Consider the following 17,045-nt stretch of genomic DNA (forward strand, 5'->3'; position numbering starts at 1 on the left):
AGTCAATGAAATGCATATCCTATATCATGTGATTTTTAACCCAATAAAATGCGAGTATTGCCTATGTGGAATTTGGATTACAGCCAATGAAATGAGAGCATTGCTACATCTACTCCTTCTTCATAACCTCCAATATCATAAGCTCCGTTTACACGAGGCCTTTAATCCGGGTTGGAATCTGGATTAAATCTAACCGCGTTCGTATGGCGCGCCGTGTGCTTCAAAAACAACGTCTGCATGTACATAGGTGTGTCCTAGTTTGAATATACCGAGATAACATGCACGTGCAATGATCGCCTTATGTAGAGATCATGTCTCAAAAAAGTTGTGTGTGATTTTTTTCCAAAGGTAATCATAAACCAAACATAAAAATGAACAAAAACACAAGTGAGCATGTCTTTCATCTCTAACTCTCTCCAGATCATGCAAAAAGTTGCTCCAATAAGCTCTTGCGGGATTACATATTGCATGGATGGATGGATGGGTGGACCAAGTGTACCAATAGCTGTATTTATTTCTTAGAAGTTCTTAGTTGTAAATCAGCAGTAACATACTCGTATATATACTTCTACGTGTGACTCAAAATAGCTCTGGTATGTGCCCGCTTAGTCTAGATCAATTGTTCTATCATCACTATAGCTTCCGTATTCATGCATGCCATCATCACTATAACAGCTTCCATGCATGCATGCATGCCATTAATTTTACTATAGCTTTCATACCGTCTCAATATAGCTTTCATGCCATCATCACTAGCTTCCATGCCATCATCACTATAGCTTCTATGCATGCATGCATGCGTGCCATCTTACTATAGCTTCCATGTGTATAATATGCATGACTGCATGGATACATGTATTACTGTATACTATAATGGAACATCAAAACTGACAATACTTATAGCTTGCTCAAAATACACGGTCAATGATCATAATTATGTCCCATGCACAAATTGTCCCCTAAAGTGCATGACTGCATATGCCGGGTATACTGCCATGGGAATTGAACATCACTACATACGTAGAAAACCATCAAATATATAGCAATCAGGAAATAAGTTTAAATATTAATTTCGCGAAAAATGTACACATAGCTGTAACGGATTGGAGTTGCACTCTCGCCTGATTTTTGTTTCTACGCATTTTGTTGGTTTTTCCCTCGGCCAATGATCCTATATAGCACATTATATTTTGGCCAGATATACACGTATATATATATACAAATAAAGTTTGATAATAAGTAATTAAAGTGTTCAACCATGCATAGATAATACCTATATTCAACCTATATCACTTATATACATCCAATATAAATGCCTGATAACATTTGAATAGCAGGTCAAACTCACTGTAGTACTGTAGTATTGGTTTTTGTTCTGCACTGTAAAGTGGGTTAAGGTTATAGCATTAGAGTAGCGGCAGCCCTATATACTTGTCACTATATATATATACATGTACAAGCGGAGTCATGCTCACGAAGTGTTTTATGTTAGTCATCAATAATTAATTATTATAGTGGCTCAAACATTTTAGCACACTGTGAAATTCCTAGACCATGCAGTATCCTATACTCTTTCCCCTAACCCATGCATGCATGCATGCTTGAATTTCTGTATATCATTAGTCTGGATCCAGACCTCTTCTCAGGGGGGAGGGAAGATTGGAGGAGACTTTTGCAGCATCTCCGTGTGCTTTTGGAGTATATAGATGTACCGTAATCATTCTAATTATAGAACCAGTAAAAAATAATTATTTTTTTATAATTGGAACGTTTACGGTATAGCAATACTCCTCATTGGGCAATCCAAATTCCACAGAGTCAAATACTCTCATTTCATTGGATTAAAAATCACATGACATAGGATGTGCATTTCATTGGCTCTGGCCACATTCCGACAGACCTAATTAATTCGGGGAAGTATCCATAATTTATAGCGCATGGGCAAACAGTATAAAAGCACGATCTTTGACACTCACCGAAAAAGAACAACTTTGACTTTGACTCTCAACGAAAAAAGAACAAGAAAAGCCCACGGATCGGAGTGAAATGAAGTTGCTGCTCCTTGTGGTTTACAGTATGATTACCACATTACTAGCTGGTCTGAATTCTGACAAAGAGGCTAAACTGGAAACAGTGCTCAAGTGAGTTATGCCCTGAAAATAATTATACATGTGTTTCATATTTCATATCAGCATGTAGTTTAGCATACATCCATCTGCATGATACAATAATTACCTCTTTGCTTTGTTTCATCAGTGACATTGAAGAGGTATTGCAAGACCTGAGAGCTGGTGATGATGAGCCTCATCCTGAACCCCTCGGAGACGTTCAAAAACTGGATGGAGCAGTGATCGAGGGAGATATTTTACCAAAGCCATCCCACAAACAAGACTCACAAAAGTAAATTGCTGCATGCCAGATTCCGAAATTGATTGCTACTATAGGCCTTGGAAGATTTTGCCAGCATAATTTTAGGAGCCATAGTAGCATGTTATATAATGGAAAAAAATGAAGCTAGGTGCATGGGTGAAAAAGAAAAGAAATTATTATTATAACTAGATAATAAAACACTTCCCATAACCATAATTATAGAGCGAAATTTTGATAAATATTACTTTGTGAAATGGCCTCTAAAAGCATTTCGTTCGTGGGTTGACTCCTTATACCGAAATCCACGCCTTTAATCTTTGCACGTTATAGCAGATAATTCTAATATAATTTTTGTGGGCTTAATTTTCATGTAAGGATTGATATATAACCCACGAAAACAGCGAATTAAGCCTCTCGAAAATTTTGCGCTATATACCAATTGAGCAAAATCCACCAAGACATAATCGTTACATGCATCATGTGTGTAATTATTATATATCTGCGCTCTACAGGAATCCTGCCATGGAGGAGATGTTGCTTCACACTGAGAACATTGACGAGGCTACTGATGAAGTAGAAGCTGCTGGGGGCCACGTTCTACTCCAACTTGGTCACAACCTCTTGGTAGCAAAAGTCCCCTCTCAAGTAGCAAAGCAGAATAGCTTTAGTCAAGTTTCATCCCATATTCCGAGCACAGCATCAGCGCAAAGCTTGAACCATGTTATTGCCTACTGGATGTCACGAGAAAAAAAACTGAAACCAAAGCCAATAATTCAATGGTGGACAGAAAAAACAGCTCCAGTAACTCTTAAACGAAATGATTCAGAAATCCAGGGTGCACTCTACCGCCTAACTATGACTGGGAAGATTGCCGCTATGCTTCTTATTGCTTCCGGTCCTGGTAACTTAGCAATAAGCCAGGATGAGAAACTGAAGATTATAAGTGAATGTAAAGACGGAGTTCAATTCTGGGCAGAGAAAGCTCATGATAATGGAGTTCCTTTGTCGTTTGAAGTGTATTATGGAAAGGCAACAATCAGTGCTTCCAACCCAACCTCTTGCTCTAGCTATGAATCTTGCCACAACGTATTTGTTGATCCTACACTCCAAGCTCTTAATTACCCACCTGGTCAAGCTGGAATGGATCAATTAGCACAATATATTTAAAGCCTACATGGGGCTGATGGTGTTTACATTGCTTTCTTTTCTAAATACAGGCTATTTCATTTTGCGTATGCACGTGGTGGCGGACCTGTGTACATGCAGTACAGCAATGGTATATGGGGTACCGACCAGATTGACCGGGTTTTCGCTCATGAAACTGGACATGTTTTTTACGCTCCTGACGAATACATAAACTGTAGTTGCAACCAACAGTATGGCAAGGGAAGCTGCACTGCTAAAAATACCAACTGCAAGTAGGAAATGATTATGAGCTTTGCGAGAGCACCAAGAAGCACGTGGGTTGGTGCTAAGAGACTAAGAGTATATTTACTGCTTTATACGGACTTCACTTATAGTGTATACTGTGCATGTTATTTGTAGCAATATTATGTATAGTACTATATACAAAAATGGCCGAATATATTTAACAACTTGACTATCATGTCTTCGATACCATTAATTTTTGTGAAAAAAAATTATATACGAGGAGACTCACTATGGCTAAATATTCTAGAAGGGCTATAGGCTCTATATATAGGTGCTACATGCATGCAGACGCCAGTATAAAAATTATAGCGCTCTGGTAGGCGTGTTAGCAGAAAAGTGATCGTCCGACAAATGAGGTAAACGGCCGACATTCCAGATTATCGTCTGACCTCTTTTAGTATGTATAGCTGTATCTCTGCTGCAGCTGGGTATTATTCGGTATATAGCTGCATGTAGATGGCCTTCATTGTGATGCACAAGAGTTGAAAAGTCTGCAGTTACCAGTGCTTGCATGCATGTGAGAGTCTGATTTTTAACCCGGAGACATGCAGCCAAATATAAATAAGTACGCTCACTCTTTGTTTGCTTCTTTCTCAGTATTTATACATTGATTCAGGAGTACATTAATTAAGAGGAGTATCCAACTGTAGCAGTTGTAGTGTAAACCAGGTTACGGTACGAGTATGTCATACCACGTCACTATCAGACCACATTTTAAGTGGGTGCGTAGGTGTAGTGGTAAAATGCGATATCAGCATACACGCATGTGGTTTGTACCTCCAGTCCACATTTAATTTTATTCATGGCTAACAGTTTACACAACTACAAGTGTTACTGACGTACCGTATAGCGGGTAATTTTCGGGGGACAAAATATTCGTGGTTCAGTAATATTGAGACATTTTGTGGGTAATATTTTTGTGGTTGCTGCTTGCACTGCAGGTAAAGGTAAGCAAGGTCGCTTCATTCGTGGGTAAAATATTCGTGGTTAGACCTGCAACCACGAAAACCACGAATATTTTGCCCCACGAAAATTACCTGCTATACGCGGTATTCAGTCCTAGATCTGTCACTATCTGACAGTGGGTGCATGTGTCTTGTTCTCAGGGTATTTTAACAAAGGTGTCACTGTAATAGTACTAATTTATTGCATTTGGTTTCTTTGGTATAGGGATTAAACTGATTTGACAACAATACTTGTAAACTTTTTCTATAGTACCAAACGCAGCGAATTGGAAATATAATACAGTGCACCTTCGTTAAAATACCTATGAACAAGATGCTCATGCAGGAGAGCACTCACCCCGTCCTGGAGCTAGGATCCATTAGTAGACCCAGACTGCTAACTATAGGTCACCAGCAGATCCACTGCTCATACCAACAATATACCACCAGACATGCACACTATAATTATGGGGAAAATGATCTATATTGACTGATATCACATGCACCGTTTGACCATTTAAACACTGAGTGAGAGAAACAAAATTTTGGTTGTAATAATTATAGCAGAGGTGCATGTTGTACACAGTGACCATTTATAGCGCTATAGTTCCACTTAGTAGACTAGCTTAGCTGCTTAGGGTTAGGGTTATCAGTGCATTATCCCATGGATACTGATGATTATCACGAGTCTGTGCCAGTAACTGCACGAGTGCCTGCATATCCATAGGATAATATCATATAGTATGTAGCATGCAGTAATTATTTATTGTGCCCATATACTTTTGAATGATACGTTATACAGTAATGATGATTAATTATGTCTTGCATCCATGCATGTGTTCCAATCTTGATTTTAAATGAATTCTTGTATGCTGAAGTTTGCTTTATTAAGATGTCTCGAGTTCCTGAATGGATGAGTATATATATACTTAAGTGCCAACCAATTATTATAGGTTAGTATAGCAACTGACCTGGAACCATCTTGAATAGGTTTATAGAACTCATTACTGTGGAAACGATGCACACGACATAGACGGCAGATCATTCCAATTGAAATGATAGCCATACCTAAGACCATAAACGTAGCCGACACTATGAAGAGTATCATGTGAGACATTTCTGTATAAGGGAAAAATAAACTATCACTCAATGTTTTGCATCTTTATTATATGCATGTATACTGTATACAGATAGATTCACAAGTCAATACACTCACATCAATTACAACAATTATATGATCATCTCTGCACATTTATTTACTTCATGCAGCATATAATAATAATAATTATAATACCTTTCCATGCCTTGGAAGAATCTGATTCTACAAAACCTGCAGTTGTGTGTATATAGGCATGTATATAAGTACATGTCACGTTAGGGCAGCTCAAAGTATATATAATGGTTCTCGATTAATCAAGTGTGCATGTACATCCTGCTAGATTAATACCTACCGCAATAAATAGCTCTAACAATCGAACAGACCTATATTTGCTATAGCGTATACTGCATGTGCATATAATATAATTATTATAGCATAACTATACGGACTCACAGGGTGTGTATAAACTCTCAATAACTGTTGAAGGTACCGCCACCGTCCCCATATCTCCATCCTCCATCCAATCGAATACCTCCACATTACTCACTGTCACCGTCCTAGGCAACCGAATACATCGCAGGGCAGCCATTGATTGTGAGCGATGCACATCGAACAACTGAGTCTCTACTCCTGCATTTGTCTGAGTGCTTTTAAACTGCACATTGATTTTACACCCTCTAGCAGTAGAACCAGTTGAGAGTAAACATACAATCTGAATATGGTGGTTGCCTTTTATGATGTATGCGGACTGCACAGCTGTGGTCGCTAAAGAGAGGTAATAATTAGAAAGTTATGGACAACTAAACAATTTAAGAGTGTACAAACAAGTTTAGCATGTTAAATGCATTACATGACACGGTAATGAATGCATGGCTATAATTATGGATATTGAATTATCAATGCAAATATTAAACTCACTAAAATAAACTTCTTTAGACTTAAAGGAATAAGTATTATCATCACTCTTCACAGAAAGGTATGCATGATAAGGTTTGTTCCTCCCCAGATTATTGAGAGTTAGTTCAAATGGAGAATCACAATTTTGTATCCTGACTGGTTCTGCCCTCAATAAGCCAAGCTCGGCGCTATGGACTGATAAAGTGTAGTTTAGTGAGACTCCACTGTCGCAGGATAACCATTGAGCCTATAATAAGTATACATGACTGCATGGGGAGATTGTGGTTGTTCCCTTTTACTAAGAAAGGCGTCAATACTACAGCCAGGTCATGCAGGGTGTGTAAAACTAGCTTGCATGCATTCATATAATTATGCTAAAACTGTAACTGTAACAATACAATGCCATTGAACATTGAAGTAGACTCCAGTATAGTCATGAGGTGAATAGCTATTTAGTAGGTGTTGTATCATACCACAATCCATTCAAAAGGAGCCCACAACACGTGAACAAGAGCGTATGAATGGAATGACATGGAGCTACAAAGAGTGACAATAGACGTCACCTTGTATGTGAACACAGTATCGACTTGAGAAGAGTTGTTGCCCTTCAGTTTGACAGTAACTTGTAGAGGATTCTCAACAGACAGTGCTCGGTAGTTTACTGCATGCAATAACATTTTAAGATTATTATAATTATACGAATGGGAATCAACAGTAACAAGTGATTTAAACGTCTAAAAAGTCTATAAAGACACATGCAAGCAACATGCATTCATGCTTGCATGCATCAAAGGTACGTAATGATCATGCACATGATCATAATCTTTGATGAGCTCAAACTATAATTGTGCCCACGCTTGCAAGGCTGACAACTACGAGGCTCTGTACCTGGTCTGTGATATGGCTTCCATTGAAGAATTCCAGCACTGCAAATTCTTGAAGCTGTTACTAGCAGATATGACGCCAAACAAATGATCAGATTAACTTTCATTCCTCACGATAGCATCTCAGGAACTTTACAGGCTTTAAGTCAGATCAGAGGTCACTGCATGCCAATGAAAATAGATTGTCCATGCAATGCATGCAATTTGACTCTATATACATTATGCATAGGAAATGTAGGCATCCTGTACTTGTACTTGGTGCATGACAAAGTGTAATTAAATTCCAATATTATGATGTAACAGTATTCCTACAAAAAACATACGCCAACAGCAAAGTAACACTGCTCGATGAGTTTACATAATTATTAGAGTGCCTTTTACTATATAGTTATAGTCCTGAATCAGTTCCGAATCAGTTCCATGCGCACTCTCCTGGACTGTTTCCATGTTTCAGAATCACAGCAAAGCCATTCTCAAGGCAGTAAGGAGGGTGATTGTTTGCTGAGTGCTCTATGTCCCATGTAAACACCCCCTTGAGGCTACTACGAAGATCATACACTGACTCCAGGGAAACTGGGGGCTTTGGAGGACTACTATTAGAGTTAAATCCAGCGACCAGCTTCCCACGATCCGATCCCAACTCTTGCTGAACCGCCTGTATGAAATAGATCATGTGATCTACCATATGGTCTTGTACACTGTAAAACTGCATGTTCACATAGTCCACATACTCTGTTGGAATCGGCTTGTAATCATGCCATGTTCCGTATGGCCCATAATAAGGTCCAATGGCCGTAGCATAGCCTTTCTCTTTCAGGCCCTTGAGGAGACCAGTCATGGCGTCCTTGAATCTTGGATCATTTGTGCTACCCTCAAACTGCATCTCTGCACCGTCCGCTGAAAAATCTTGGATCATATTCACAACTGACTGCAGAGAATTAGATACCCATTGCTTTGTCGTCATATTTGCCGTAATCTGAAAATTCCCCCCAGAGCCGTTGGTGCCCCCCAGGGACACGAGGTACTTCCTGTCTGGGTGCTGCGTTTTGTCCTGCGCGATATTTGTTTTAGTAAGCCCTTGTCTCTCCCACTCGCTGAAGGGTTGGAAGTTTCCATTGTGATTGGGGTCCTTGGCAAAGGACAGCATGATTAGATTGACGTCCTTGGGGATCAAACTCAGAGGAGGAGCACGCTCGCCACCTGCAGGCATATAGAGTAAATAATGACCACATGCACTGACGATTGTAGAATGCATCAATAAAACAATGGTGCATTCTCCTATAAACAAGATGCTCATATCATTCACCTCATGCGTTGAGCTTCACATTGCACAGCGGCAAAACGGATACTTCATTACCATTACGGGGAATGCATGATCATGAATATAAAGCAACGATTAGAAAATAGTGTTTTTTGTCGCCTTCGAAAATCGCCTACAAGTTTTCAACTGTATAACTAGCCTCAATTACTGTCTCATTAGCAGTTAAAGCAGTGTCTACTTTGCTCTAACAGCTCATTTTTGTGTCCACACACACGCACACACACGCACACACACACACACACACACGCACGCACGCACACGCACACGCACCGCACGCGCACGCACGCACGCACACACACACACACACACACACACACACACACACACACACACACACACACACACACACACACACACACACACACAGCGCACACGCACACGCACACGCACACGCACACGCACACACACACACACACACACACACACACACACCGATCACTCTACCCCTGCTATGCGCTGCGCGGTAATTATATGTATAGTGTGAAATTGAAACAGCAAAAAGTACTCTATACACACAGTATAATTATGCTGTTGTACACTGAAACAAGAACATAACTATAGTATATAGTGCAGTGCAATAACTGACCTGGCAATGCTCCGGTGTAGGTTCCTATGGTAATAACAGATGCACACATCTCTTTAAATTTTAAACAAAATCCACTCAAACAATTGGAGCTGTTAGTGCAAGAAGTACCACAGTTCTTAGACTCTAGGCTACAATATCCACTGCCGCTGTTCCCACAATGGGCTTGATAGGTTACACAGTGTCCAGGGGAGCATTGTGAATCATCCTCTGTCTTGCACTCTTGACCACACTTATCACCCGACTCAGCATCACAGTAGAGCTTGAGAATGTCACATTCATGCTTGGTAATGGTAGCCCAGCAATTCCCAGGAGAGCAGTCCTCTTCAACTCCACATCTCTCCCCACACTTGTAGTGAGAAAGATAATTACACTTCCCACACGTTACTTCCGCCCAGCATTGACCCCCTTCTGGTGGGGTGCAGTCAGCACTAGAATTGCACGGCTGTCCACACTTGGCTCCTCTGTTGCAGTAGCCACCAGCTTTGTGTTTGAGACAATCTTCATCCTTATCTTGGGATTTCTTGTTCAGACAGTCAGCTTCTGTGCGGCAGTCATGACGGCATTTGTTAGAAGCAGGGTTACAATGGCTAGCAGCGATTATGCTGGCCAAGAGGGAGATAATAAGTAAACTTCTGGCAGACATTTTGTGTGAGCTGGATCTAACACAGAAAGCGGCTCTAAGGCATACAAGCTAACACAGATCTGTAGATATACATAATTTATATGCACCACTATAGCTGTCATGGGGGATATTCAAGCCCATATATGTACAGGCATTATATGGAGGCTACAAACCTGACTATAATAGCACATTGTTTATCCACAATAATACATTATACAACCATTATACACCTACTATATAGACAACAATTCATACAGCATGCTCCACAACCACGATAGGCTCGCCATAGCTGAAGGGAATAAATAACCTAATCAGACACAAATAAACCTTGTTTAGGGCACACTATACAATATGAAGTAAACAAAGCAACTTTATGGTTGCGTGCGCAGCAAGGGTATATATAGAGTGATTGGTGAGCATGTGTGTCGGTTTGTGTGTGTGCATGGACACAAAAATGAGCTGTTTGAGCGAACTAGATACTCTCATGGACTGCTTTAACTGCATTGGTTGAAAAATAATAGGCTATTATTATATTGTACTTATAGGTGATCTTCTAAGGCGACAAACACACTTATTTTTTTCGATCGGATTGACTGATTTGCGATCATTCCCCATAATTATAATGTTAATTAAGGTCATTATGGTGAACAGTGTTTGCCGCTGTGCGATGAAGCTCAACACACGAGGTGAACGCTCTATAATAATGAGCATCTTTTATAGGATTAATGCAGTAGTCTCGCACCAGCCCCGATTAAAATTTACCTAGCATTCAACATTCGGGGCTGGTTCGCGATACTTATATAGCATGAACTTACACTCCAACGGAGCCAGGTCAGAATCTCAGAAACTGTGCAAATGGCAGTCACTTCACCCACCACCTACGTAGTGAGAACCCAGGATCAAACTGGAAGGAATGACAGAACACCTGGTGTTAATTGAGTAACACTCGTTTGAGTAGAAGGGCAGAAAGAACATATAAAACTGCATGGGTACAAGGAATGGTGGAAGCACACCAATATGAAGTGACTTCTGTTATACTCACCGTACATCTCAGCATTAATCCCTCAGGGAACAGTCCATTGTCACACCTGAAGGCCATGCACTTGTGTACACCCGATAGAGCTGGTACTGCATGAATGATTACTGCATGAGGGTACCAATTAAGTGCACAGTTCCACTATCCCCGTCACATAATGGACCATTATGTGTGACGGGGATATAGTGGAACCGTTTCATTGGTCCATGGAGGAGGCTGGAACCGGAAATGAAGAATTAAGATTATATAAATGTATACTCTGTGAGAAATGTCTTGCTTGACTGGTTCTTAGGGGAGCTCCCTCAATGGGAGTGCATGGGATACGAATACTGAGAACGCCCGGAGGTCGAATGATGGGGGGTTAAATCCATCGTGAACAATCATCAAAACTATAATGTGTGTTAAAAAGGTGACTAAACATTACAGATATAATATTATAGGTCTTAAAATTTAATTATGTGAACACTGACAACAAATAGTATGGACTTCAAATAAACTTTGCACTAGCTACATAATTCATTCCGCTAGTTAGTATAAAGCGAAACTAGGTGAAAAAAAACAAAACAAAAACTATCCATTATATAGTTAATGGGCGTAGTTTAGTGCCATTTAATTGTTATCATTTTCAAGCAATCCAGCAATATTCGTTTATCTATGGTATAATGCACTCATTGTGCTCACGAGTTATGTAAACACAAGCATTTATTTATTACATGTAGAACCTATTGCACACTTAAAACAGTGTAATAAGCCTGTACAGTCACATGACTGCATTTAAAGAATGTCATTGACAGTAGATCACATGATCAGCATTGTCATTCATTTATCCATGTATGAACCTGTAATTGTACTTGATAACTGCTTCTAAGAAATGAAATCATACAAAACTGGGGGGGGCTACAATATCATCGTCAATATTAATTATACAGAATTGTCTATTGACTAATCCGCCTGAGGATAGTGATAAATTGCTTATTTAGCAGCTGCTATAATATCATAAAAGAGTGATACATTCAAAAACAACTTTGAAAACAAACTGCAGTTGACATTAATTTGACCTTAATACAAAAACAAGTCAGTTGTATTAACCTAGGTACTTGTGTTTATATTTATTTCTTCATATGCCTGATTTGACTGCAACTTAATATTTCGTTTTGCCGTCTGGGATAAGATAATCATTACACAAATCTCTATCACTTTATTTCCTCACTTGTCCATAAGCTTCATTAGACTCCACTTGAATGTCTTGTGTTCTTGGTGTCATTGCCAGATCAACTTCCTCGTATGCTGGACCAGCTGGGGTTATTGGAACTTCATTGCCTGCCAAATCATAAATACAAGATATAAAATTATACATTTGATATGTCGCAAATAAATCCTCTTACTTTTTTTTTCCTTTGTGATAGTGACTACTAAGAGAAATATGACGACCAGTAAGATCAGTACCACCACTAGAGCAACAAAACCTCCAGATAGAGCAGCAACATTCACTGCACCAGTTATTGCCACACCTATATATATATATATATATATAGGTCAATATGCAGCATACAGGCAATTAAGATATTAATAAAGTAAAGCATGCTGGGTTAACAGTAACATTTTGCATAAGCTAACTCACAAATTGCTGCTTCTCCATCAAAAACACCAGTAGTGCTGCTACCATCTCCAGTGCAAGTCCTTGTGTTGTTACCAACCAGAACAAACCCAGTGTCACAACTGTGGTTAGCCATGGCATTGAAAGCATAGTTGCCGTTCTCATCAGAAGTAGAACTACTGTATGTCACAAAGCCATTGGTAGGAACAGTCAAGGGAGGACAGATTATAGCTATGGTGAAATGAAGCAATATTAATGAACCAGGAGCAGTAAGTGAGTGACTTTCTGTTTAAACATAAACAAAGAATAATTATATGGGTTAACAGTAACGTTTTGCATAAGCTCACGTTCACAAACTACTGCTTCTCCATCAAAAACACCAGTAGTGCTGCTACCATCTCCAGTGCAAGTCCTTGTGTTGTTACCAACCAGAACAAACCCAGTGTCACAACTGTGGTTAGCCATGGCATTGAAAGCATAGTTGCCGTTCTCATCAGAAGTAGAACTACTGTATGTCACAAAGCCATTGGTAGGAACAGTCAAGGGAGGACAGATTATAGCTATGGTGAAATGAAGCAATATTAATGAACCAGGAGCAGTAAGTGAGTGACTTTCTGTTTAAACATAAACAAAGAATAATTATATGGGTTAACAGTAACGTTTTGCATAAGCTCACGTTCACAAACTACTGCTTCTCCATCAAAAACACCGGTAGTGCTGCTACCATCTCCAGTGCAAGTCCTTGTGTTGTTACGAACTACAACAAACCCAGTGTCACAACTGTGGTTAGCCATGGCATTGAAAGCATAATTGCCGTTTTCATCAGAAGTAAAACTACTGTATGTCACAAAGCCATTGGTAGGAGCAGTCAAGGGAGGACAGGTTATAGCTATGGTGAAATGAAGCAATATTAATGAACCAGGAGCAGTAAGTGAGTGATTTTCTGTTTAAACATGAACAAAGAATATGGGTTTACAGTAACGTTTTGCATAAGCTCACGTTCACAAAATGCTGCTTCTCCATTAAAAACACCAGTAGTGCTGCTACCATCTCCAGTGCAAGTCTTTGTTTTGTTACCAACTACAGCAAACCCAGTGTCACAACTGTAGTTAGCCATGGCATTCAAATTATAGTTGTCGTTTTCATCAGAAGTAGAACTACTGTATGTCACAGAGCCATTGACAGGAGCAGTCAAGGGAGGACAGGTTATAGCTATGGTGAAATGAAGAAATCAGTATAATTATGACCTTCTATTAAACACGTGCACTCAACTTACTGGTACAGACAATTTCATCCGTTTCAGACAATGAAGCCACAAATCCATTCAAGCAGCTACAGTTGAACTGTCCCATGTTATTTAAACAAATAGAATTTTGACCACAGTTGCATTGTATGGGAGATAATCTCATGCCTCCAGGGTAACCATAAGAACTGGAAGAGCCGAATCCATACACTGAAACACCTAGAACAGCTGAGCTGTTTTGATGGCTGATAGAATGTGCTCCAGTAGACACACTCGTTCTACTTATGTGGCCACAAATCTCTCCACTTGAACAGACAACATTCCTCCAACCAGTAACAATGGAATTGTCTAACACTATTTGCGCAGTTTGAAAAAACTCAGAAGAAACATACACTGTGACATAGTTAGATAAGAAAAGAGGGACAGCTTCGCCAAAATAATTATTTGTAAACTGCTCAATTGGAGTGATTATCATCATGAATGGGCCTCCCATGCCATCGCTGCGCTCACCATACGCATACTGTGCGACCAGTACTGGAGAAGTGGATTCAATGCTACAGAAACTGTTAATAAGGATTTCAAATTCTCTGAAGCTCCCCCCACTCTGCAACTGGAATTCACTGACTGATACAACAGTGTTGCAGTTCACAGATACAGTTGCTGCTCGGGCACTAAGAACACGAATACGTTCACCAGAAAATCTTCCCTCGAGAGATGCCACGAGGAATTTTGAGCCCCATGTCACAGTCGGAGGCACTTGTTCAACCAGGTGGTCACAAGCCCTTACACCTTGAGGAACATTAGCACAATCAGATCCGCTAAACACAGACAAAGGTTTGGAGCTAGTTATTCTTGTTCCTGTGAGATCGTTATCACTTTCAATCTGATATGTTTCCATACTATTTAGTATTATTGTTGAGGAATCGAATTTGACAACAGTTTCATTTTCACAAGCCACCAACAAAATCACACTAGGACGGCTACTAATGGTGTCATAGGAGATTCCATAATATTCGTATTCATCAACTGCCATTTTAGAACATGGTAACGCTAAATAAGCATCTGTAGTATGTTGATGGAAAGACAGCCCATACACATTGATGTTTCCGTCGGCTTCAACAAGAATCCCCTTGTTCCTTTCATTAACAGAAAAAACCTCAAAACTGGATGGAATATTTGCCCTAGTTGAAGAGGTAGAAACGTTCCCACTGATATTGATTGGAGCGATTGTGAAATTAACAGCACTTGACTCTGGGTTCGTGATAAACAAAAACAACTCTTCTCCTGGACTTTCTTGACCAGCATTTCTTGGGAAACCGACAACAAATTTTTTGCCAGCACTTGATGACGTTACATCTAGGAAAATTTAAGGCTAAATGCATATTAATTATAGACTACAAGAAATCAGTCCTACCTGTAATTTGGGCATCACAAGATGTTGCAAATGTGATGATTATTGTCAATGCCAAAGTAGATCTAGCAATTCTGTAGCTCATTGTTTTTAGCAACTGGTTAATTAACAGATTATCATGAAGTGAGGCAATGCTCTATAGGTTTAAATAGTAGCCAGCTAAATCTCTGAAATATCAAGCCCCTTCTCCCCATAGATATACTATAAACAACCCCCCTGGGGGTCTCTCTATTAATTGAGAATCATAGCTCCCCAGGGCCCTTGCAATAGCTCCCCTTGCATGCAATGCAGTTTTATGTTGCCATCATAAACACTATAATGGTATCTATGTTGCCATGAAGTGCGTGTCCCTCCTCCCCTACCATCTGTGATTGTGTATAGATCTAGATATGCAATCCCAAAACTGCTTAGAAAAAAATGGTGCACGATATTTTGATGTTTTTATGTAGCCCCTGAGATAGCCTAACCACGACCATAGCCTCTCCAACCAGTGTAGGGGTGCCTGTCACACACACTGACACAGCCTCTCCTCCACCAGTTACAGTGTAGGAGGTATGAGTGAAGCTCACTGTCATTTCTGCATCACCAGTAGCAGTGCACAAATTGATCTTCTCTCTGACATGCAAGTACTATAGTAAACTTCATTTTTGTCTACTCTTCAACTGTGCATGTGTAGTTAATGATCTTTACCAAATTTAATCAAACATAATGGCCTCGAGGCCACGAGGCTACTAAACGACTGCAAATAGTGTAGAGTTGAGTTCTTACTGTTAGGATAATTTTGACTGACTTCTTCCATGTAGGCTTGGTGCAGGGGAGGGAAGCTGAGAGGGACGATAGAGATGGGAGGGCCAAATCCTGCAACAAGCTTGACCAGGAGTGTATTATGCTGGTCCGGGATAACCCCCATTTTATGGCTGGGGACGGGCACGCCCATCTAGGTCCGGGAATGGTTAACTAGTCTCTCTAGGAGCACTATGCGAGCTAGGGAGGCTGGATCTAGGCTAGCCTCGATTCCAGGCTATATCGGCCCGGAATCGAGGCTAGATCTAGGTTTAATGTGAAGATGAAATTTAACTTACTGCTAGCAAGGCACATGCTGATTGGAAGTGTGCCAAGCAAGCTGTTAAGGGCAACTGAAGGGCATCTTGTGGGGAGCTCTTGGATTGTCTTAACATTTTTCTGTGCATGGGCTCTTTCCAGCATAAGTAGTTCTGTCTTAGATAGTACCCATAGTTCAGACACAAGCAGCAGGATGGGGAGGCAGATTGTAAAGTAAAGCTTGAGGCGTCATTGCCGGGTGGAGGTATTCGAAACGAGTACCCACTGCATTCAGTGCGAAGAACGAGCTTCTGCCTATCGAGATTCTCATTTGTTTTAGAGACTGTGGATGCTGTTACCGATCTTAGAATTCCTAGGTGATGTGTTTCCTCATCTTCTTTGATTATCTGATCCCCTGAGTGTCCATTTACGTGCACTATACTATAGGGCACTGAATAGTTGTTTACCTAATCCTGTATAGAACGAGGTAGTTGAAGTGTAATAGTTGTACTTGGTAACTGCTGAGCTGCTTCCTTCCTTGTTAACACTGATGGTTGACAGTG

At 40.1% G+C, this 17,045-nt stretch overlaps 3 protein-coding genes across 3 annotated transcripts; all 3 read right to left on the bottom strand.

Moving 5' to 3' along the window:
- Positions 1 to 5,520: 5,520 nt before the first annotated feature.
- On the bottom strand, positions 5,521 to 7,798 carry LOC135332193 (uncharacterized). Its single transcript, XM_064527730.1, has 7 exons — positions 7,630 to 7,798; positions 7,305 to 7,402; positions 6,763 to 6,988; positions 6,298 to 6,609; positions 6,040 to 6,075; positions 5,717 to 5,864; positions 5,521 to 5,650 (listed from the first exon to the last, which is right to left on the bottom strand). The coding sequence occupies exons 1-7, from the start codon at positions 7,730 to 7,732 to the stop codon at positions 5,599 to 5,601; spliced, it is 975 nt and encodes a 324-aa protein (XP_064383800.1). The 5' UTR covers positions 7,733 to 7,798; the 3' UTR covers positions 5,521 to 5,598.
- Positions 7,799 to 7,898: 100 nt separating this feature from the next.
- Positions 7,899 to 10,277, bottom strand: LOC135333299 (uncharacterized). The gene is made up of 2 exons (XM_064528573.1): positions 9,533 to 10,277; positions 7,899 to 8,825 (listed from the first exon to the last, which is right to left on the bottom strand). Exons 1-2 carry the CDS (start codon positions 10,173 to 10,175, stop codon positions 8,038 to 8,040), a joined length of 1,431 nt encoding a protein of 476 aa, XP_064384643.1. The 5' UTR covers positions 10,176 to 10,277; the 3' UTR covers positions 7,899 to 8,037.
- Positions 10,278 to 12,098: 1,821 nt separating this feature from the next.
- LOC135351927 (uncharacterized) lies at positions 12,099 to 15,594 on the bottom strand. The gene is made up of 9 exons (XM_064551047.1): positions 15,445 to 15,594; positions 14,064 to 15,386; positions 13,787 to 13,999; positions 13,464 to 13,676; positions 13,135 to 13,347; positions 12,812 to 13,018; positions 12,576 to 12,701; positions 12,401 to 12,510; positions 12,099 to 12,351 (listed from the first exon to the last, which is right to left on the bottom strand). The coding sequence occupies exons 1-9, from the start codon at positions 15,524 to 15,526 to the stop codon at positions 12,280 to 12,282; spliced, it is 2,559 nt and encodes an 852-aa protein (XP_064407117.1). The 5' UTR covers positions 15,527 to 15,594; the 3' UTR covers positions 12,099 to 12,279.
- Between the last annotated feature and the right edge of the window lie 1,451 nt (positions 15,595 to 17,045).

Source organism: Halichondria panicea, chromosome 1 (genome assembly GCF_963675165.1).
Source record: "Halichondria panicea chromosome 1, odHalPani1.1, whole genome shotgun sequence".
NCBI classification, from domain to species: Eukaryota; Metazoa; Porifera; class Demospongiae; order Suberitida; family Halichondriidae; genus Halichondria; species Halichondria panicea.

What these genes read in the sequence shown, in the direction of transcription:
- LOC135332193 (XM_064527730.1), bottom strand. Translation starts at nt 7,732, where the DNA reads ATGAAAGTTAATCTGATCATTTGTTTGGCGTCATATCTGCTAGTAACA. An exon ending in GTCTAAAGAAGTTTATTTTA is followed by an intron (nt 6,610 to 6,762) that starts GTGAGTTTAATA and finishes ACCTCTCTTTAG; the next exon opens with CGACCACAGCTGTGCAGTCC. An exon ending in CCTATTCAAGATGGTTCCAG is followed by an intron (nt 5,651 to 5,716) that starts GTCAGTTGCTAT and finishes TCATCCATTCAG; the next exon opens with GAACTCGAGACATCTTAATA.
- LOC135333299 (XM_064528573.1), bottom strand. Translation starts at nt 10,175, where the DNA reads ATGTCTGCCAGAAGTTTACTTATTATCTCCCTCTTGGCCAGCATAATC. An exon ending in CTACACCGGAGCATTGCCAG is followed by an intron (nt 8,826 to 9,532) that starts GTCAGTTATTGC and finishes ATATGCCTGCAG; the next exon opens with GTGGCGAGCGTGCTCCTCCT.
- LOC135351927 (XM_064551047.1), bottom strand. Translation starts at nt 15,526, where the DNA reads ATGAGCTACAGAATTGCTAGATCTACTTTGGCATTGACAATAATCATC. An exon ending in TATCACAAAGGAAAAAAAAA is followed by an intron (nt 12,511 to 12,575) that starts GTAAGAGGATTT and finishes ATGATTTGGCAG; the next exon opens with GCAATGAAGTTCCAATAACC. An exon ending in CTAATGAAGCTTATGGACAA is followed by an intron (nt 12,352 to 12,400) that starts GTGAGGAAATAA and finishes ATCTTATCCCAG; the next exon opens with ACGGCAAAACGAAATATTAA.